At 37.9% G+C, this 22,802-nt stretch overlaps 1 protein-coding gene across 2 annotated transcripts; it reads right to left on the bottom strand.

Annotated features, from left to right (window-relative positions):
* Window positions 1-369: 369 nt before the first annotated feature.
* Window positions 370-22,788, bottom strand: LOC115727657 (vacuolar protein sorting-associated protein 54, chloroplastic). Of its 2 annotated transcripts, XM_030657917.2 has the most exons (19): window positions 21,831-22,788; window positions 21,646-21,708; window positions 18,327-18,406; window positions 16,576-16,693; window positions 15,333-15,407; window positions 14,400-14,556; window positions 13,928-14,016; window positions 12,509-12,768; window positions 10,263-10,434; window positions 10,067-10,150; window positions 9,567-9,967; window positions 9,181-9,334; window positions 8,035-8,116; window positions 6,359-6,438; window positions 5,493-5,654; window positions 3,563-3,630; window positions 2,278-2,370; window positions 1,904-2,152; window positions 370-754 (listed from the first exon to the last, which is right to left on the bottom strand). In XM_030657917.2, exons 1-18 carry the CDS (start codon window positions 22,614-22,616, stop codon window positions 2,017-2,019), a joined length of 3,060 nt encoding a protein of 1,019 aa, XP_030513777.2. In that variant the 5' UTR covers window positions 22,617-22,788; the 3' UTR covers window positions 370-754; window positions 1,904-2,016. The 2 variants fall into 2 exon arrangements, with proteins under 2 accessions (XP_030513777.2, XP_030513778.2); XM_030657918.2 differs by lacking the exons at window positions 370-754; window positions 1,904-2,152; window positions 2,278-2,370; window positions 3,563-3,630 and having other exon boundaries at window positions 5,519-5,654; window positions 6,359-6,431.
* Window positions 22,789-22,802: the final 14 nt, after the last annotated feature.

A 22,802-nucleotide genomic window follows, 5' to 3' on the forward strand; every position in this document is an offset into this window, starting at 1 on the left:
TCAATGCTCACCCTCAGGACCAAAAATTTAATTTACTTAAAAGAGGCTTGTATACACAAGCGCCACAGGTCAACAGCCGATACAGACAATCTTCGACAAGTTTTGACCAGAAATTTGATGGAAGGACTTACATTGTCACCGAAGAATAGTAATAAGACAAAAGGTGTAATCAAAGAATTAAGGATCAAAAGTGAACTCCAGCAAAATTATTGCAACCTGAATGGATAAATAACGTCATATAGTCATTGAAAGCCTTCAGTGCCAACGCAGTCGGACATTCACTCAAAGAACACATTGACATTGCCATAACAAGTGAGACAGCATTTAATGGTTCAAAGAATGGAGCACGAGTAACATTTCAAGTTCATATGCATCAAATGAGTCGCCCATCAAAGCTTTTACCATAAGGAGTTATTAGCAGATACAAAGTATACACATTAACTTATTCTGGGACGTAGGAGTGACAAAATGATCATTCATGATGTCAAATCGAGCAGTACAGATAGTGATACAATATCAAGAAATGCCTCCTATGCACCAGGAGAGGAAAAAATCTACCCGATATTACCGGTTCTGTCGCCCTATAGTCTAAAAGAGAAACCTCTATATGTTTACAAATTCCAATTTCATAAAAGATATCACCTCCTAGTAGCCATAAGGATCATATTCTCAGTCTGGTTGCTAAAAAATTTGCCAAGAAACCTCCACCGCCCAATGCATTAATAATTCAGATGGAGTAATATATAACGGACACCTGCAAGTCATAAAAAACAATAGCATAAAATTTCTACAGGCCTATATTCGTCACTGCTAGAGGATGATGAACTGTAAAGAGATGAAAGCAATGAATGCTTTTTGGTGCTTCTTTTGCATGGGAAAAATGAAAAGGTCCTGTCATATTGGAGAGTTATCTTTCTTATGTATAATAATTCATTCCATAAGGGGAATTGCTCATTTGCAGGAACACAATATAAAAATGTCATAATTCCTCACTTTGTAATTCGCTTGTATGCACTCGAGTTTATTTCTTTAACTCAATTACTGACACAGCAGACAGTCAGACCCTACTTTCATGAACCAAATTACTCTAACATTCATACGTATTTTACTGGAGAAGAGAACATGAAATCTATGACTCAATCCAATGTTTGGTTTAGCTAGAATCTGGGGAACATCACAAGATCAATCAAGCAAGGTAGACAAGACTCCTTGAGTAATAGCAACAATTTAGACATTTGTGCTAGACAGGCAAATTTGCAAATCTGTTATAGAAGGTAAACTGATGTAAAACCCATATTGTTATCCAAATACCCATTAAATGGATCAGTTTAGTTATCGATCCCTCACTTGGTTTGGTTACAGTTTCAGTTTGGCCGAAGATTACCTGACTCAACAAGTTAAGATTGGACGGCTACAGAAGTGGCATAAGTTCACCATTACCCACCCGTCAAAGCACAAGAACAAGGTGCATTTAAGTAAAAGGAGGCATTTACTGTGGTTGAACCATTTCAAAATTTGTTTACTTCCATCTCGTGAAGTAAATGGCTTCAAGTAAATCTTAAGGGGTCCAACAATTACAATACTAAGACCTCATTGCCATGCTAGGGTCCTTGAAGTTTGCAATGCTACCAAGACCTAAGGGAAAGGTGAGTGAGCTCTAAAACCAAGGCTCAATGCAACCACCGTGCCTCCCTATATGTGTCCGAACCTATCAAGGTGAACTGTCAATTACTATAGATGTCATTCTATGCAAGTAAATATGTAGCAACCATAAAATGGCATCCAGTAGGTGATGTTCCTAGATGTCAACTGCTGGAAAATGCTCAGAAACTCCAATGAAAAAGCATTTTGTCAGATGATTTCGAATGTACATTCAACAGATCAAAATAGGGAGCTAGCTCACCTGTTATCTCATCACCAAAGGAAGGAAAGAATGCCTCATCTCCAAAATGTTCCTCCAATATGGCCATCCTTAAATTCCGGAATAGAAGAAAAAAGACAATTTCACTGTACATCTCAGCCAGTTTTAATGCCAAAATTTTCAGCCAAGAACTCATCAAGTCTCCCCCAGTTAGGAGTGGTAGATTCGCTCAAGTCTCCAGTAGGCAATGATCGAATGCATCCCAGGATGTGTTGTGTATCCCGACAAAGCCTGTTGTTTGAAAATAGAGAAACAATCGGCACCAGTTTGTCCATGAGACAGAAAAAAAATTATTCACTACAACAACCAGGAACTAGACGTAAATAACATATCAAACTTGACTAAGAAGCCATTACCTCTTCTTTGCATCCGGAGAGCTTACTTCAGAACTTTTTAATGCGTTGTAAAATGCTTCCGATATTTGTGAATGGAAAATAGAGACCACTTGCCTATAGCAAGATGTGAAAAATCAAGTAGTTCAATACATGATATGAACGTTCTCAATTTCTGATACTACAAAAAGGGAACAATGAACCTCAAAAGAATAAGATGCAATCCCCAAATGAAGACATCGGGTAACAGGGCCAATTCCATTCTTTTGTTGAACGGGTTAATGATGAAAGAATAGCTACTTATATACAGCTCTAGAAAGTTAATCAATGTGCCTACCCCTCGAAGATTCCAACATCATTAACCTAAAAATTCAGACATGGCAGAATATGACTCCAGATAACTTTCATGTTACAGCTCATAGGTCAACTGTTGTTCTAATGTCTTCCATCAAACTCTAGTTAGAAGAACAGAGGAATAGTTTAGAGCTTGGACACAGAGCATGTGAGGAAGAATATCACAGTGCATGATTTTAGCTACATTCAAGATAATAAATGGGAGAAGTTGAAGGAAACAACTTCATCATGAAGATATCTTCCCAACATTCGAGACTACTTGTGAATATTATTCACAGGAAGCATATAAGTGTGACAGCAATCTTTGAACATATTCTTAAACTAGACTGGCCTCCATTATTTCCTAGGATCCAAGAGGACACAATTCCATCATGCTACCTAACATACAAAACTAAACCTCAAGTGTAAGCGCACAGTATGGTGAGCTAATACTACTGAACTACACTATACTGATAAGTCAAAGCACATCGGTAATTCTGGGTTTGAGACAAGCAGGAGCTCGTAGGGCAAGAAAGGAGGAAAGGAAAAGGTGGAACAATAGAAAGTAACAAAAGAATTTCAAGCAGTAATATTCAACCTCATTTAAGGAATTAAGATATAATAAAACACAAGATGAAAGATATTGCATTAACATCAATATTAAGCAAAACACTGTGTAAACTCCTTGCCTCTTGTGGTGCACTTGGAAGGAACAAAATAAGAGAACATTCGAAGGATCTGAATCTTCTATTGATTCCTTTTTTTTCTTTTTTTTTTTTTCTGATTTTAAGAATTTGTGGACTTGATGTTCTAATATTTTTTTGAATTACTGTTTGTTGTTATTCACTTTTTCCCCCATTCTTGTACTTGAACACTTTTCTGAATTAGCACATTATTCCATCATACAAGAAAATTTGCCATAAACAGGTGAAATAAACATGAGTACACTAATAATTCTGAAAAGACGAAACTTTACCTGAAAATTGCTTGAACATTGGGTTCATGCAAAGTCCGAGTCAAGACTCGTTGAAGAAAGCCAACTTCCTATAAATTAGTTGAATCGTCAGTTAGTTAGATCGACAGTCTATTTAATTGTGACAAGTCATGAAATGAGCACTATTGCTTGGAAAAAGAGAGTAAACTAATGCACACTTCTCAAATGAAACTATTCAGCTAGGTAAGTTTGATAAATGAGAGGCCAATCTGGACAGGAATCTGAAAGAAAGATCCAAATAGACAAATGAGTCGGATAAATAAGGACTTGCATGACAAAGTATCAATCAAATAATAGAACCATAACTTTTTCATCCAACAAGACTGGACTCCATTATTTCCTAGGATCCAAGAGGACACAATTCCATCATACTACGTAAGATACAAAACTAAACCTCAAGATCTAGGGCAAAGTATGGGGTACGCAACCACTTAGAGGTGCTTTGGGTCCAGAAATTAAGCAAAGACAGTAGCCACTTATCCTGGAATCTTCTCATTAAGTCCTTTTGTTCAGAAACTCATTGGAGGCAATATTCTTAACTCAGATGATTGAAAAAAGAGGCAGGATACCAGAATAATAGACAAGTGATGATAATATCATAATTGCAAAAAGTCCACGTTGAAGTATGTCCCACATCGGTTGACAATGGGCCTGAGATGCTCTTTATATTCATGCGGTCTCCCTCCACCTATTAGCTTGATGGACTTTCTAACATCGTATCAGAGCAAGGTTATCCGTTTTGCGAATGCGCGTGGTCAAAATTCCACGTGAATGTATGTAGTCAAAATTTAACGTGCCGCTTGTACTCCAGCTTGCACGTGAGGGGGTGTTGAAGTATGTCCCACATCGGTTGACAATGGGTCTTAAATGCTCTTTATATTCAAGTGGTCTCTCTCCACCTATTAGCTTAAGCTTGTGGTTGGACTTTCTAGCAATTCAGTAACAAGACAATTATTTCAATCGAAAATCGTTATCTAGATTTTACGAGGTCAAAGAAATGCTAGAGCCTTTGACAAGATTAGATGACTATATTTATTGCCAATATAGATGGCAGTATTCCATAACTTCTGGTGCCATGACACATGCATTAAAATGAACTTTTTCTTGTTACTACACATTTTCAAAGCATATCCCCCCTGATTATTTGGCTCAGAACCATCGTCTAAATCTCAAACCAATAACTTAACTTGCTTGAAACCTGGATAAAAACAATTAATGCCACAAGGATCACAAGACACGAAAGTTCTTTGAACTATATGCAGAAAAACCAAACACATCACACGCTTAGTCTCAATTGCAAAATCCTTTTGTCCTGTCAAAACTAAAATCCAACAACCAACATCTTGCAAACACTCAATAAAAATTTAGCATGTCAGGATACAAAATCATAGTGGTGATCCAACAGTTATCTCCTGCAATAAAAGAAGTTCAAGGGTAACGACTTTTAATTCTTAAATATTATGCTTAATGCATGAAATAGTTAAGACAGATTCATTTATCTAATTCACTAGTTTAACACCACATAACCAAGTAAAGACACGACCCAGCTTCTGGAGCTTCTCAAAGTAGACCGTTAAGATAGTGGTTCACCAAAAGTGCAAATACCCAAATCATCAAACTACACTTGTCCTTCCATAAGGTCATGAACACGTGCAACTTGATGAAATAATATACATCAGGGGTTACAGTAAAAAGGGTGCCTCATGCAAAAGGCACCCACAGTGCAATGCACCAGGATTGGTTTTATAGTTCTCATACATGAAAGAGGTTCAGCATCATACACATCCTTTTTTCCAAATTGCTATATTTTACAACATACAGGATACAACAGTACATGAGTCCAATCAAAAAGCATGTTCAAAAGAAATTAAATGTAAGAAGACAGTCACGATATCTCAGGAATGAAACTCACTTTTGTAAGGGATCGCGCAAACTGACTTGGCTGAGCATCGGTATCATCAACTTTATTCCAACTCTGGAACATATTTTGCAACCCACGCAAATGGACCAATAGCCTTTCTCTCATTATCTGAACCAGCTTGGAATGAATTTCATCTTGATGAACCTTATAATCCTGAAAGAAAAGATATAAAGGGTCAACTAATTATCAAAGTCCACTGGTGTTTTAACCAAGATAAAAAGAAACAGGATTAACGCACATTTTTATAATCTCCAAGCACCATAAAAGAAAACCAAATGGCTCAACTACGAATATCCACCATTTCTCGAAATAAAAACCTAACTAAACAGGAATTGACATCAAGCATGCATTCCTCATCTCATAACGAAAACTTAAGTGCTCACCTAGAAAAGGCAATCGTCTAATCATCATTGCTGTGGATTCAAATTTCAATTATAGGCAAAAATCGTTTTGATTAGCAATGGATATACAGATTAAGAGAGTTCTCTAAACCAAGGGCTTGAATCATTCACAATCCTGCATCCTCCTGTTCCTCAGAAAAGTAAAGGCATTTGAAATTCTATCTTGTGGTTGAACCAGATAGTAATAATAAGAATTCAAATATTTAAGACTTTTATACACTGATAACAGGAAGGAATAATCCTTATCTCTTTCATCCGCTATGAAAGCACTTAAAACCATATAAGAAAACTGATTGCTTAAGAGTACATAAAAATCTCACTTAAGTTTAGCTCTTCTAAAACTGAATTAGACCTCCAAATTGATTTGCATGAATGGCAATATATCATGAAACCCACAACATTAATGTGAAATATGTCACCATCACCAATGAAAAAAGTAGAAGATATTGTACTCACCTGTGCCACTCGATCCATCTCTAACAACAACAATGCCTTCCGAGTTTCAGGTACTTTCATGAAGAGAATACGCCTGATTTCTTCGTTACACAGACCATATGAGCATATGAGTACATACGTCATTGTCTCATGCCAACAAAATATAAATATTATGTCAAAAAGAGATACTTGTGAAAACAATGAGAGAGAGAGAGAGAGAGAGATGAAAGATGCTAGGTTCTATGTATAGGCACTCACGCCGTCAAAATCGTGTTTCTAGCACATAAAAGGATATAAAAGATCATATCATGCGCATGCAAGGACGTAAAAAATTATGTCGCAGTTAGCTAGCACGATACAAATAGATACAAATGGCCGAGAGTTATGCCGCCACACATTCGTAGTGATTTATATTTGAATTACTAAAGCCTGGTTGCTCCAAAATGTCCATGAGAAGCTTAAATTTGGCCTAAAATACTAACTGTAGAAACCGAGCTAAGGCTATTGGTCTTTCTTCTATTTCATGAATCAACTATACTTTAAGAAACTGCATTTATCTAACTGACAATTCTAAGCAAAACACCAGGTGTATCCCACTTCCTAGCAACAGTTTTTGACTATGTTGCACCGACACGACATGTGACATGAGACACGACACGACACGCCAACACGTGATTTCTTAAAAAATAGAGAATTTCGACACGTTGGGACACGTTATACATTAAATGTATATTTTTTTATATATGCATATAAATTATCATGTATATATAAAAATATCGACGGTGAGTTTCTTCTTCTTCTATTAGGGATTCACGATAGGTTTTTTTGGGCTGATTGGGTATATTAATTTTGAAGTGGCTGGATATATGACTTAAATTAACATATTTTTTTTTATAGATTTACATGTTAACCTCTAATTTATTGAGAATGCTTAAAACTAACCCCGTGTGTGTCGAAATAGTGTGTCGAGATGCTGGACTCTCATGTTGCTGGCGTATCCGGAGTGCCGATCACGTGTTGGTCATATGTCGGAGTGTTGAAGAGTGTCCGACACGACAAGACACGATACGACACGACACGACACGACACGGAGGCCTCCAAAGAGTGTCCGTGTAACATAGGTTTTTGAAGCCTCCAATAATTCTTAGAAAGTCAACCCACATGCCTATCATCACTGTAAACTGAATAAATTTGCAATACATTTCTCCCTCCATATATTCCCTACAAAATCAAATTACATATCCATCATAAGATAAGAGCGCCTATTCTGAGAAGGCTTCCTCTTTGTTTTTACTGATGTGGAAGCATTTGGTATCATTTTCTTTATTAAGAAACTTAACCTACCCAAGACTCACATGGACAGTAACTCAAGAAAGTAATATCAAATAAAATTTTTAAAGATCACAATAATGTACAGAATAAAAGAGAAAGAAACATAAACATCACAAGAACATCAAATTATAGAAGCTTCACCAATTATGTATTCCCTATGAAAGCAGGACCAAGCCTCATATAAGTGTTTTTAAAGCAATTGTTTCCCCACAAAGATAACAGAGGCATAGTGCACAACATAGAAGCAGAATAATGGAAAAGATAACATAACATCAGTAATTTGCAATGACATGGAAGATAGTGCTGCAACATTACTTTAAGAACACAACTTGCTTATGCAGTGGCAGTAGATTTGTCATCCTCACCAGGAATAACGGCATGTATGAAGCTGATGACTTGACTTGCCAAGGCCAAGTGCTTGGAAGTTATAGACTTCAACCCTGACACCTGCAGGATCACATAAACAACATACTAGAAAATAAGAGTGCAAAGTTTATTTCCCTCTGAAAATAAGAAGTAGGTCATGGAACCTGTAAGCAAAAGCTGTACATGTCACATGAAGATGTACAAATCAGGACCCCAAAAAAAAAAGTGCACTAAGGCAACAGGTCACACTCATGCTGCTCATAGGAGATTAGAGGCAAGCACATCTGATGTGAGAGGACCAGCCCATGGGAACTGACGAAAAAAAAGGAAGAAATCTTTTAGGCATAAACTTGAAAATTAGAAAAAGATAACCTATCTAACTTTTACTTTGATTGTATGAATTATATCATTGTTACCTTTCTTGCATTTGATAGATGTCTCTGTAAATGTTAATTCTGTTCATAGTTGTGCAGACTAGAGTAATAAATAGAACAAAAATTCTCTTCACTAATTCCTAACTTTTTGCTTTTTGAACTCTTCTTCTTCCACTTCAATTCCCTCTGTTCTGCTAGTTCAAACTAGTTCTGACAGCTTTTTTTCCTTGCCACCTAATGAGTGTTCCTGGAGCCTCAATTGCCTAGGTCAGAATACTAGTAGTTGCTAACCTTTATCTTAATAACACAAAGTGGATGAAGTTTCTAGGACATCAAAAAATTTACAAATGTGTAAGATGAAAAAGAATCAGCAAATCCAGCTTTGTGACTTGTGACATTTGCCTTGCCTGAGACCAGAACGAAGAGAATGCTTATTTTGATATTCATAAAGCTTAGGTAGCGTAGAAGCTGCTGAAAGAATGATTATCATGAACAGGTATTGAAAAGAGGATTCTGATTGAAATGCTCGTCATCTTCTCTTGGACTGAGTGGTGAGACAGGCAGACTGAGTGGTGAGGCAATCTAGAGTCTTTGAGAGAACAAAGAGACAAACATGACAGGACTTGTCCAAATATGTGTTTCTTGTTCAAAAGCATTACAATGACGATCCTCACAAGACCACTAATCCAACCCAAACAAAAAATTGGTCAAACGGACCAAGAGTAACACCTATTTAAGAATTTGTATCCGCATGGCGTTAGGTATTGATACCTGCATGGCATGAGCCCCAAGAACAAGCTGACATGTCCTTGTGTTGAAATGCTTTAGTATCTCAACAACACGAAGAACCACTTCTGAAGAAAGTGTCGGCAGATAGTTATTCATATCAATATACTCCGACAACATCTTCACCAATATTAAGCCGCTGTGCATAAAAAAAGTACCGTCAATGCTTGGTTTTAAAGACATAAAACGGGGATCTTTCATGACTACAACAAAACCTGTTCTTATTTTCTCATACCAGTAATGAATCCAGATTATTTGACATAAAGGTCACAAGCATAAGCAAACAAAATCTGAGATATTGCGCACTGAAGAAAAATGTTGCAGTAGAAAAATTTAAAAAGCAATTGGAAAAGCCTAAGAAAGTCACTGACCAGTTCACCATGTGATAACCAACACCTCTGTATATAAGAGATTGAGAACTAGATTTTCCACGCTCTTTAACGGTGCTGTTATTGACCTGAGAAGATGAATTGATGTCTGCTTTGTTCTTTTCAGAATTACTTGTTAGCTGAGAAGATATTCCTCGGTCGGAATTTTCTGAAGAAACACCTGCAAAATCCCCAGCTTGAGTTTCCTGTTGTGTCAACGGTAGTCCAGCAGCTGCCTCATTTGAAACATCATTTCCAGCAACCATGCTGACTTCAGAAGCATCTATGCTCTCTGCATGTAACGAATCAGTGCAAAATAGTGCATTTATTATTGCCTGAAATTCATCAGGTACATCAACTTCAACCCACGTTTCTTGGTCAAGCACTGCTTTAATTTTTGCCATCTGCAACAGCAATTATAAGTGAACGTTTACTTCAGAGAAAAAGAACAAGATAGAATGCAGAGGTTTCAAGAAAGATCGAGATAACATAATAATACTAACTCGGGATTCGTGCTGAAAATCAACAAAGGACTTAGCCTGTGATTGTAATGTGCCCCTGATGCTATATCCCAATCTTCCACCAATCTGTTGAAGCATACACAAGATACAGCATAATAACAAAAGGCAACTACGACATAATAACAATGTATAATACAATCAAGCAGTTCACCAAAGACTATGGGAAGAGTATATGCACCTTCTCTGTAGCAGATATAAATTCCTGCGTTAAGCTGTGTATGCTCAGAAATTCCTGCAATCTTAATCTCGGATGAAGAAGTGCCCGCACCCCAAGGAGCTTGGCCCATCTCGCATGAGCAGCATCACAAGCAGCAAATATAGCTTCTGCATTTTCTCGCAACACATCAGCTCTGTCAACATCAACAAACATAAACCATTAATCTTTCCTAAACAACAGAGAAGCAAGAAATGTTTCAAAGCTTTCATTTGTTTCAGCAGTAATAAGGCTTCTTACAATTTACTAACAACAAATGAGCACTATAAAAGTCAAAAAGGAAAGAGAAGATCAAACAAAGATTTATCTTCTTTTCTATAGTCATAAAGAAGACGCTCAGATACCACAAATTTTTTTCATCTAGAGAGTAGATCTCAATTGAAATATGTTCTCTATAAGTAGTCCAAACCCAACTTAATATAGCAGATAATAGCAGGGCCCGAGAATCAATGTGTACCTATTATCTAGGAATGCCAAGACATATGTATGGTGTCATGACTCCTTCATGTCCCCATGAAATTGTCACTTGAAAATAAAGTTCTTTCACATATCTCAACAGAAGCCCCAGGAGAGAGAGTACAACTCTTTTCTAGATAGAAGGGCGTAGAGCTTCAAACTCTCCTCTCTCTCTCTTTTCTCTCACTCTCCATGAGTCGTTTCTTTTAATCTTGGAATCACATAGGATAAGGATGATGACAAAAACTAAGATTGACAGATCTATTTGGTCCTTCTAAACTGCAATTCCTGCAAAACAATCACTTCCACTGTACTACATAACAAGAGGAAGTATTACACTGTACCAGATACCAAAGGAACATGATACAAAGAACGTATATACAGAGAAGTCAAGACATGATAAGACACTCAAATCCCCCTCCTTTTATCAAAAACCAGTAATGTCTCTTCTAAGATGTATAAGACTCATGGTCCAGGTAATCTAAGGAAAAATTTACTCTTAGAGGCCTCAAAGTACAATAATCAACACATAAATGATCAACATACACATACTCAAAATCTGGAAAAGGGAATTAAATGAAGCCGCAGATAGATTTCACATGCTAACAGAATCTAGCTGGAGCATGAAAATTAACACCAACCATTTACTCATGTGTCGTGGCAACTTACCGCCAGGTCAAAACCCTTAAAGACACGCTTGAGGATGGCAATGAAAACTAAGAAAGCATTTGGTTAGGAAAAATCCTTCACTTTTCATTTTTAATTTGTACCCTTCCGAAGCTTGTTTAAACCATTTTCAATTGAAAAATTGTTTTCCTATATTTTTTGGGTTTTGGTGACTGTCAAATGCCACTTAAGCTCAAGAGAAAGTTCTATAGGACAGTAGTAAGGCCAACAATTGCTTTATGTACAGAGTGTTAGGTGGTCAAGCACCAGCATGTGCACAAAATGTGTAGCAGAAATGAGAATGTTTGGTTTGATGTGTGGGCACACAAGAAGAGATAAGATAAAAATTGAAGCTCCTAGGGAAAAAGTAGTTGTTGCTCCAACTGAGGATAAGATGAGAGAAGACTGTCTCAGTTGGTTTAGCCGCATTGAACGAAGGCCTTCAGATGCCCCGATTAGGCTATGTGAACAAGGACTGGAAACATTAAATAAAAAGGCTAGGAGAGGGCCAAGAAGATATGGAAAGAGACAATAAGGAAAGATATGGAACATCTAGAGCTCTCAGAGGATCTAACAAAGGACCAAGCACAATGGCATAAACTTCGCAAACAACTTCATATAGCCAACCACGTTTACCGGGATATGACTTGATGGTTGTTATAATTTTAACAAACAAGTCCTTCACAAAACTTTAGTTTTCTTCTTCTTCCATTTTGAGATATTGAAAACAGCAACTTCTTTTGCTTTATAGTGTTTTGGAAAGCTATTTCTTATTAATTCTCCTCCAAACAAGTAAATGAGGGAGGCTGCCAACTATTTCTGAACAAATTTTCGTTTTCTGAGAAGTTGAATACACAGAACTAGCATTCAACAACTAATTGAACCCTGATTGTTTAAATAAGTGAAATAAATCCAATCTTAAAAAGGTTAATGAAGATTAATATAGTTCATAAACTTCAACTGACACAACACAATAATCTCAAGCTACTTCTACAGATGCAAAAATTGCGAAGTGAACAACAAAAAGTCTGGTTCAAGCTAGGGCAACAACTTTATGATGATGAAGCAGAAGACAAGTTAAAAGTTACCTGAAGCTTTTCGACACTGCAGATGGACTGAGACATTCGTTAGCCTTTCCTTGAAAAGTAGGAAGCTTGGTAGTGCCATTTCTCTCAGCTAAATATGGCAGAATGGAACCAATCTGACCATCAGTATCCTCCGCAGTTTCTGCAGCTGCTGCGTCAAGAGCTATTGCTGCAGCAACAGAATTTGCAGCATAGTGATCATCAAGATTGCACAAAATCCATTCATTAGCTTTTTTAACTTCTGCAGCTCGCACTAAATGTACCTGCAATCACTAAAAGATGCAAAATCACATTACAAAATACCTAAAGAGTGGGTGATCTAAAGCACAAAATTCATCAAGTCACAATTATACATGAACAACACCAAAACATAAACAAGCACATGCACAATTTGGGTGTACTGGCACGTGTATGTGTGCGCACTTAAGAGAGAGAGAGAGAGAGAGAGAAGAGTCTCCACGGATATGATGCTGGCAATAGACCGATTTTATATTATCCTTCAATTTGAATTAGCAAAAGTAATGTCTCCTTGCATAATATGACTTCCAAACATTCATGATCTGGATGTGAATGAGTCCCTCAGTCTATTAGTGAACTATCTGTCCTGTGACGTGAAAAATGTTCCACTCATAAAATTCTCATTATTGCTTCGACTCATATTCCCAAAAAAGTGAATCCCGCTCTAATAGCTTTGAATAAAATAAATCCATGCATTAAAATATGAAGGCTTCTTAATCAACAACAACAAAAGCACTTCTTCACCCTTTCACTGAATTTGACTGGTTACACTAGTGTTAAGCAGGTTTGCTAATTCCTCGTTGCACAAATGTTAAGCTGGTATGCGTTTATATCAGTAACTAAAGCACATTCACGTATAATACATATGATCTTCCTATCTACAAGAACTTGAACTCCCACTGAATTTCTTTAATATATCAGTTAAACCTCGTAATGTCTCGACATGTTAAGGTTGAGACGCAATTATCCAACAAACTAAAGTATCAAACTGCCTTGCCACCTGTTACGTTACATATAGGGTTTATTTCAGTGTTTTATTTCTTTTAACATAAGTAAGGGTATTATGGTCAAGTAAAATTTATAGTCAATATAACGATATGTATAGGGTTTCTGTAATATAGAAACCTAGAACTCCTTATTGAAATTTTTACAATCTGTTTTCTTCCTCTCTTCTTCTCCTCTCTTCTTCTCTTCTTTTCTTCTCTCTCTTGCTTCTTCTCTTTTGGGTATATACTGCAGATTCTCTAATCAGCCTTGTAACACCTCCAATGAATATTTTTGTAAAATCTAGCTATGGACCAACTTGGGAATGATACACCATAATCAAGCAAATGGCAATAAAAAATGGCGTAGTTTGACAAAAGGATTGTCGGATATACTTCAGTAAAATTCAGTTCACATTACCCGTACTATGCTGAAAATAGCCCCTAGAAGTTGTACAAAGCATTCCGATGACAGGCTCCTCAACTTGCTTGCAAGAGATGAACCTCCACCTAAGTTTATTAACTTAGATCAGAGGATATTTCAAGGAAATAACACATGACAAGGAAATGAATACTCTAACTATTAGCCCTACCAGGAATTTCCCCCAAGTCAATAATTGCTAAATTGCGAGGATAATTGAGACAAACTTCACAAACCCAAAAATAGCCACTACAATGATTTTTAGGAGTAGACACATATGCACCCAAAATATGAAGAAACCAATCTCTATCTACTTTAAGTCCGTCATACCACAGAGCTAGATATAGTATGAAAAAATGTTAACTGATTAAACCATTGTATGTGAGAATTTAGAAATTCTGGAAAGGAAAAACAAGTGATTAGTCTTCACCTTATTGAGGAGCATCTAAACATTTCTTAGGTAGGAACTTACCTTCTCCATCATTTGTCCGCTCTCCTGGTGTGAAATCCAACTCAGCAGGTCTAGCAACAAGAACTGGAAGAAGCTCTGCTACAGTGGTCTTAATTGCAGTTTTCATGTCAGCAGTAAGCATATCACGATATATCCTCAAAACCGAAGGGAGCTTAGCCTGAAAGGGATCATCTTACCGTAAAATACCTATAGAAGTCTTTCCACATGTAACTTTTGAATTACACTATCATTTTAGACAAGATCAATGGAATTATGACGAACAACATAACCAGTAGACAACTAATAAAGAAGTCCTGGAATTCAAAACCACCACTCGCTTTAATAGCTTTTTCTTCATTAAGTTGCATGACCGGTTGATAGGACTAACTAAAGCCTAAATCCCATTATGAAACTAAGGAGCAGAATAATTAGTCTTATTTTGAGTTTAACCTATTTCAATTATAAAAATCCACAATTTTGAAAAGCTTGTATAAACTTCTCTCCTCTCTACCCTAATATACGACAATCGTCACTACCTACTACCATTTGTAACTCTTACTGCCACTTACCCTATTTCACCAATACAGACTATTCTTTTAGTGATTGGTAAATTATGAGAGGACGCAGATTAAATTCATGAACTCAAAAAAAAAAAAAGCACACGCTGCAGCTTAAGTTTCGATTACAACAAAGAAGATAAGATTGTTAACACAGAAACTCCGTACACCAAAGAACAATCAACAATTCCCCCTTTACCACTACACCTTGTGAATAAACTCTGGATGAACAAGATTTCGCTAATCTATAAGACAGAGTGAATGAAGTCACTATAAAGGCCCACAATATTATTTAAATGCCCCATGTGAAGAAAATCTTATGAGTGAAATATTTCCCTGTCTGAAAAAGTAGATGGCGCATCACATTAAGGAAAACGGAAAAGTGTGCATGACTTACTGTTCTGAGCAATCCAATTACAATAGGAAGAAGACGATCTCGCAAGTTTAAAGTCTCTTCCTCATTGAATTTAATCTGTAAACCACAATGAGTCAAGAGAACTTTCACATCGAAGCCACTAAAGAACTTTAAAACCAAACAATAACTCCCAATAAATAAAAATTGCAAAAGTACAAACCAATGTGTTGTAGGAAGCAGTTAATGAAAAAATACACCCATAAGGAAAAGAATAAACAATTGATCATCAAGTCGACAAAAATGAACTTCCTCTCAGCTTTTCACCAGTCAAATTGGGCCAGCAATCACAGATGCCGATCTATGTTGCTCGGACTTGGGTGTGAGAGTGTGGGTGTAGATTTCATTGTCTGCCTTGCCTTTCAAGAAAATCTTAGACTCGAGTGCTCGTCCCAAAAGGATCCAGAAAATAGACATTTGTGGGGGCACGCCATCATGTGTGTGTGTGTGTTTGTGTGTGTGTGTGTGTGTGTTTAGATCTTGAAGAACAGATCTAAGATGCAATGTTTTAGTAAAGTAACATCCCAATTTTGAATTGGGCTGACCAGTTTCACCAAAAAGTCATATGATCCTGCTTTTTAACGTGCATTAAATTTGGAGTAGCCACTCAATACTTATTACACTTTCTACATAAAAACAGGTCTTGATTTCTGAAGAATTGTTTGAGTTCTTAAGTCCCCTTATTATATTTATAGGTATAGGACACAAGTAATTACACAAATATGCCACTATACAAGAACAACAAGGTAACTCGATACCACTATCTACAACATAGACCATTAATCCTTCAACAACAGACTTCAAACAAAGTACACTCTTAGTGAACTTTTCAAGTACCAGTCAACAGGTAGCGGGTATTGGTTCATTTAGACCCAAAGTTTCTCAAAGCAGATGACCCAACATCCTGATCATTTTATGTGAAAAATCCTAGTTTTAGAACCCAGCCCATATCTTAAGATTTAAAACCGAGCCTCATTTCACAAGTATGCAAGTGAAATGAAGCCATTCATGAGAGTTTAGACATAAGAGTCACACAACACCAAGAATGGTGAGATGTGGCTTCCACGCTATACTTGTCCATTGTCAGTCAATATGAAAAAGGAATTTTATGTCAGCGTGTACCAAAGGAAAGGGCTCATTATCATTGACAAAAACAAACCTAAAGCAAACAACGAGTGATACTATGCATGGTAATTGCTAGCAGAATGACTTGCAGAGAGAAGCTTACCTCATCTTCTGCCCCATTCACAGAAATGGAAGCCCTTGCTTTTACTTTTGACAAAATAATTACATCCATGTCTCCAACATCATGGACAGAAGTGCGCATAAACTCTGCTGAAAGAATGCTACAACAGCAAAATCCACAAGTTACAGAGGATGCACTACGCTGCATTTATTCCCAGCATGATACAACTGGTACTTTGGCACTTAGATAAATGTCATGCACATGATGACGCTAACCAGTGTGAGTGAGATACTGGAAAAGCATGGTCATAGTTCATGTGCTCATTAAATGTCGCACAATCAAAAGACATGTAGCATTCATCTTCTTTCCAAGGAAACTGGCATTACAGAAATTCTTTCAATACGTCTAAAGGATAATCCTAAAAAGAACTAGAATAGCGACCAAGCTGAGACATGCACAAATCTCAACATGTCAAACTCCGGCATAAACTTTTCAAGTTGACCAACAACCACATGAAAATGAAAGAGATCAATCCAAGATGAAAAATGAAAGAGATCAATCCAAGATGAAAAGGAAGGCATCCACCCCTGATAGTGTGGCAGTAAAGTTAAGGCATTCAATGAAGGGCCCCATTAAATACCAGAAAAAAGTCTCAGATTTTCACAGTTAGGATTAACCGTGCCTTGACAAAGTGTAAGTTCTGAGAAAACACAATGAGCAGAAGCAAGTTCAAACAGGGAATGATATCATAGAACAGGGCCAAAGACGAACGAGACTTCCCAACAAATATATCACGGAAAGTGCATCATGCCTCTAGCTAAAAGGCCTGAAAAGAGATATGTTAGTTAGGTGTTGCTTGGGCTGATCAAGAAGTTTTTCTAGCATCTACATTAACAGCTAAAAACTTCTACATTAAGTAACTAATCGATATGGAAAAATTTACATCCTGATCATGAGAATCTTTTAACTGATTCAAGCAAAGAGATAGCACTAGCCACGCAAAAGAAATATATGTGACATAGAGACAATCACAGAGTAATGGAAAATAACGGAATAATTAGTCACATGGAAATAGAGCAGAACATCTGCGTCTTTTCATTTGTACAAAGATGGATGCCCATATGTGAAGCATGCAATAAGAATGTCCTTAAACTACCCAGCATAGGACTAATTATCCTAGTATCATCTTGGTGGACGAACAATATGAACCCACTTTTTATATGATTACCCCAAAAACTAGAGTGAGCAATATAAATCGATTCAGGAAGTTTAAAGAAACATTTTAGCAGATATCTATACTAATAGGTTCAACCTCAGCAAGAACTTGACAGCTCACATATGTTGCAGCACACAAGATAAATAACTTAATGAGGAAACATATACTTAACCTCAGATAGGATGCTAGATACATACCGTGATCTATGTTATGACAACTTTCTTTGTATCCGTCCCTCACAAGATTTTTTCCATGGCCTTTTTCATTGAAATAGATTTTAGGCAAATTGTGGATAAGCAATGCACCATGTTGTATGTTCAAATTCACGCATAGATGATTATATGTTTACATTCACACAATAACGTGAGAGTACGTGTGAAGCTACCAAGCATAAACACACATACATGTTTGTCTACACGTGCCCAGAATCAAAGCCTCCAAAGTAGAAGCTAAAATGGCAATTATACTTCACAAGCCAAAATAATAATCAGTTGGCAATGGGAAAGACAGCCTTACAGAATGTAGTGCAAACCGCAAAGCTTTAAGAGAAGAAGACTCCAGTTAATCATTTATATACCTGTTTATGGAATCTATTGAAGCTGCTACGTGGTCCCAAAGGTGACGAAAGCAATGCAGACCAGTAAGTTCATCCCCTTCCTGGTAAACATTTATACCAAATAGAAGCGGAAAACAATTAGTAAAGTTAAGAGTCTGGTTTCAACCAAAAAAAGAAGAGTTAAGAGTGAGGTGTAGTTTGATTACAAGCGCTCCCTAGAGTTTTTAACCAGGGTCACCACTAACAGACATATGGGCAGCAGAAACCATCTCAAAGGCCAAAGAAGAAAAAGACAAATTTGAAAAGGCATTATTTTGGCACAATGCAGTTTAGCAAACTGAAAAAAGCAATCTAGCTGCCCTATATATCCAATAGATTTTCTTTTTTTTGCTGGACAGTAGGTTGGAATAAAATTCTGACTATTGAGAATCTCAGAAAGAGCAATTAATTCTCACGGATTGCTTTTGTATGGGTAAGCATCCAGGTGAATCTGTTGACCATCTCTTTCTTCCTTGTGCTCAAGCTTGGGACCATATCTTTAGCACATCTACGATGGTATTGGTCAAGCCAAAACATGCTATCCAACTTTATAGCTGTTGGAATGCCTTAATAGGGGACTTAATTTCTAAAAAGGCACAGACCATTACACCACTTTTTCTCATGTGGTCAGGAAAGAATGCACCAAATCATTGTTCGAGTGTTCAAAATCTTCAGGTGCTCCACCATTGTTATTTGGCTTTGATCTTGTTTTTTCTGGTTCCGTATAGTCTTGTAATGTTTTCCTGTTGCTTGTTTGTTTTTCTGTCTTTATCCTAGTCCAATTCTGATGAACAGAAACTTTTCTGTATTAATAAAATCCTTTCCTATCTACCCCAAAAAAATAACTGAGAACAGAGCACAACAGAACACAAAACATGCTTCTATATTCTACATTCTATTAGAAAACCAGGGATGCCACATGTTCTTCAATCAGAGACCTCTAAATATCAACAATACGCTTTAGGGGGAAAATGGACTTGTCTAAGGATAAGGAAAATATATGGACAAGGAGACTGAAAGCATGAAAATTCACTGGCATTCAGTGTCACTGATGCTTAAGGCCAGCCAATACAGTGGATATCAAAATCCTGCAATATATAAGAATTCACTTTCCCAAGATTAGTGAACTTACCTATCTCCCCAACCATATATGTGCTCATACTTGCAAAAGTTTTATATCATTAAATCCCTTTCTCTGTAATATTTTCTTTGGCTGTCGTTCTAAGTTTTTAATTACTTCCAACTTCCAGTCGCGACTTTCCCTCCAAAATTTGAAAATAAAAAATATTATCTAAGTGTCAAGATATTATGAAACAAGAACCAATGAATCTACATGTCAGTATTTGAATATCTTGAAAGGTTGCATGTGTGAAGAGTTATTAAAAGTTAAATGGTGAGTTTAGCAAAATTTACAGAGAGTCAAAAGTTGAAATAGTAGTCACTCCAAACAAGCACTTAATATTGATAGAATTACTGATTCATGAATCAAATATTAGTTTGGTGATTGCGCCGTTCTCCAAACTCAAGTCCGCAGAATAAGAAGTCATACATCCTCTTGTTATTATATTCGTTGTCTGCATAAAGCATTTCATAAGGCAGTTTGACTGCAGTAGTTGTGACTGGGAATGTTCAGCTGCAGACTTAGCATATGGAGCAAGACAGTTGGTTTTAACCAATTTGCAGTTTCATGGGCTATCAGTCACGCCTACATTGTCCATTTTTTTTCTGGGAACAATCAAAATATTTAACAGGCCATTCAATCCAAACTAAAACAAGGGAAAGTGGCATCCACATGAGAAAAAGTTTACGATCAGTTTCTCTGCATTGGTAAGAGTGGGAATCTACTCGCTCAGCCACGAATAGAAAGGATAGGCGAGAAGTTTGGATTGACATAAAATGTCTAATAGCATGCTTTGTCTTGAGTGACAGAAGAAAAATTGTTAACAAGGCAAAGATTGGTCTATGATGACTTGTTATGAAAATTGAACCACAAATATGCACATAGGATTTGCCAATTCGGTTAGGTCTGAAAAGCCATCATATATGCATTAACAACACCAACTACAGCCTTAACTGGAGCAAAGTGACCAAAGTATGATAACAGAGTGCAAGACAGTAGCAACACAACCATCAAATCCCTCAAGCAATTATTTAGTGACGTTCTCTCTAAATGCACAACATAAGACAAAGTGGTACAACTTGAACCTTTTGCTAGGTCTTTGATGTGGTTTTTTGCCCTCAGCTTTTGGCTTTTTCTATTATTTAGAGTTTGAAATCAAGACGTTTATTCAATGTTAACCCAATAATGTATCAAAAGTAAACACAGATTATCCATAATTTCAGGAACTGTTATAATTTCTACTGTTTGCAAAAAATTCTTACAGGGTTTTCGGCTTGGCTTTGCCTTCTTCACCTTTTTATAACTAACTGGGCCTTGCATAAGAAAGCTGAACCAGAAACTAACTACTCAGGAGACCTATCACAGGTTTGACCGACTCATCATCTTAAAACGTTCCATAAACCAGAACGAGAAAACAAGACACTTTAACCCTGTTCAGCCAGTTGCTTTGGCCAAGTGCACTGTCATTTATGCGCATATTGCTGTGTGCATGACCTTATACCTGATTATGATGGCTTCCCACACTAAACTAAATGCTGTTGACAGAGTACAGCCTCTGTTAGACCTCATTGTCCACTTGAATTCTACCTACTGATCAGTTGCATGGGTTGGCACCCCTTTGTTGATATCAAAAGAACGCCTGATGTTCAAATGCCTAACTAGAAACCAAATTGGAGAATGCAAAACACCTTTCCATTTGGTGTACGGTCACTTCATGAAAATTTAAAGGATTATGAGTGAAATAAATTGGTTCCATTCCATTCTACAAGAGTTCTCATCATAGCAAGTTTCCATCTTCAGTCTAAAGCTGACGACAATGTCAACGGCACTAATACATATTCAGATACAATCATCAGCTAAACTGGTCAACCCGTCAAAGCAATTCGCGCTGTACCGCCATTTCAATCAGCAGAAATGCCAAGTACAGTCAAGACTCAGGTGCCAGAAGTAAGGTAGCTTAACAAGATTTATCATCTAATCATCACCCAACTCTTACGACAGAGAAGGTCCTTATACAATACTACAGCATTAATTTCATAGATGAAGGCAAATCCCAACCCTATGCAATTTTTGCTTCAGATTTTTCTTTCAATTCTCTCAGCTTTTTCAGACTAGGTTCTGTATAAGAAACTAAGCAAAGCCTAGATAAAGACTTACTCCATTGAAAAGACTGATACGTACCAGCAAGTGCCGTAAATCATCAATGACATCCAAAGCACCAGCGCAATCTGCGGATGCAACCAGCTGATCGACAGGAATACAAAAATTAAATTATTTTCTTGATAGGAAAGTAGGAAGTATCACAATGAGCCATTACATCACCAAAAGTCGAAGAACAGAACACAAATACATGAAGGAAACCGCACCAACTCGAGAGCCGAAACAGCTTGATTGACTGACAATATAAGCCTCAATTTTTGCTGGAGACGCAATAAGTTCCCTCTGGTGGCATTCAGTTCCTGAATCTGCCGGGCTGAATCCACCAAATCCCCGTCCAGAAGCCTAATCGTCTCCTTCAACTCCCTGATCCTGCCACACCCGCGCAGGATCTTCACGTTCAAGTCCTGCAGCTGCCCCTGCGCTTCGAAGAACGAGTTGGACCGCAGCGAAATCTCCTTCACCAAATGCAGCTCCACCACATCCAAGTAGTGCGACAGCTTCTCCTGGAGCGCCGAGTTCTCTGCGATGCTCGAGAAGGGGCAGGCCGCTCGGAACGTCGCGCCCTCCTCGAGCGCAAAGTCCTCCTTGAAGTAGAGCGCCGGGACCTCCCTGAGGCACGCGACAAGGGCGTCGCCCTGGCCTCCGGCGACCTCCGACTCGTCGGCGCCGGCGCCGCCCTGGAGATCGCGCTCCCGGGAGGAGTGGTCCCGGATGTCCTCGAAGCGGTGGAAGGGCTCGGAGATGGAGGAGAGGTAGGGGAGGAAGTCGGATCGGGAGAGATCGGAGGAGGGGCGGGAGGCGAGGGGGGCGAAGTCGGGGACGGCGATGGAGGTGGAGGAGGACCACCAGCCGACCCAGGAGGGATCGGCGGGCCTGGCAAGGGCGGCGTCGGAGAGGGATCTGGAGGAGAGGGAGAAGGAGGAGGAGGAGGCGTTCCGGGGGAAGTCGGAGGACGGCGACCTTCCCGACGACGGGGAAGGCTGAGAATCCATGGGAGCAGAGAAAAAGAGGGAGGCTAATGGAGAAGAAGAAGAAGCAGCAGCATGAGTTGCAGTGAGAATGATGGAGGAGGAGAACTGGATCTGGACTTGGTCTGGTTAGTGGAGGGAGAAGAAGCAGAAAGACGATGCAGACCGGTGGTGAACTGGAAATTCTTTCTTTTGTTCTCCAGTTTAACG

The sequence above is a fragment of the Rhodamnia argentea genome, chromosome 3, assembly GCF_020921035.1.
Source record: "Rhodamnia argentea isolate NSW1041297 chromosome 3, ASM2092103v1, whole genome shotgun sequence".
In the NCBI taxonomy this organism is placed as follows: Eukaryota; Viridiplantae; Streptophyta; class Magnoliopsida; order Myrtales; family Myrtaceae; genus Rhodamnia; species Rhodamnia argentea.

Coding starts and splice junctions, on each gene's coding strand:
- LOC115727657 (XM_030657917.2), bottom strand. CDS start 22,616: ATGGATTCTCAGCCTTCCCCGTCGTCGGGAAGGTCGCCGTCCTCCGAC. Junction 5,655..6,358: donor AGATGGATCGAGTGGCACAG/GTGAGTACAATA, acceptor CTTTTCTTTCAG/GATTATAAGGTTCATCAAGA. Junction 2,371..3,562: donor AATGTTCAAGCAATTTTCAG/GTAAAGTTTCGT, acceptor ATCTTGCTATAG/GCAAGTGGTCTCTATTTTCC.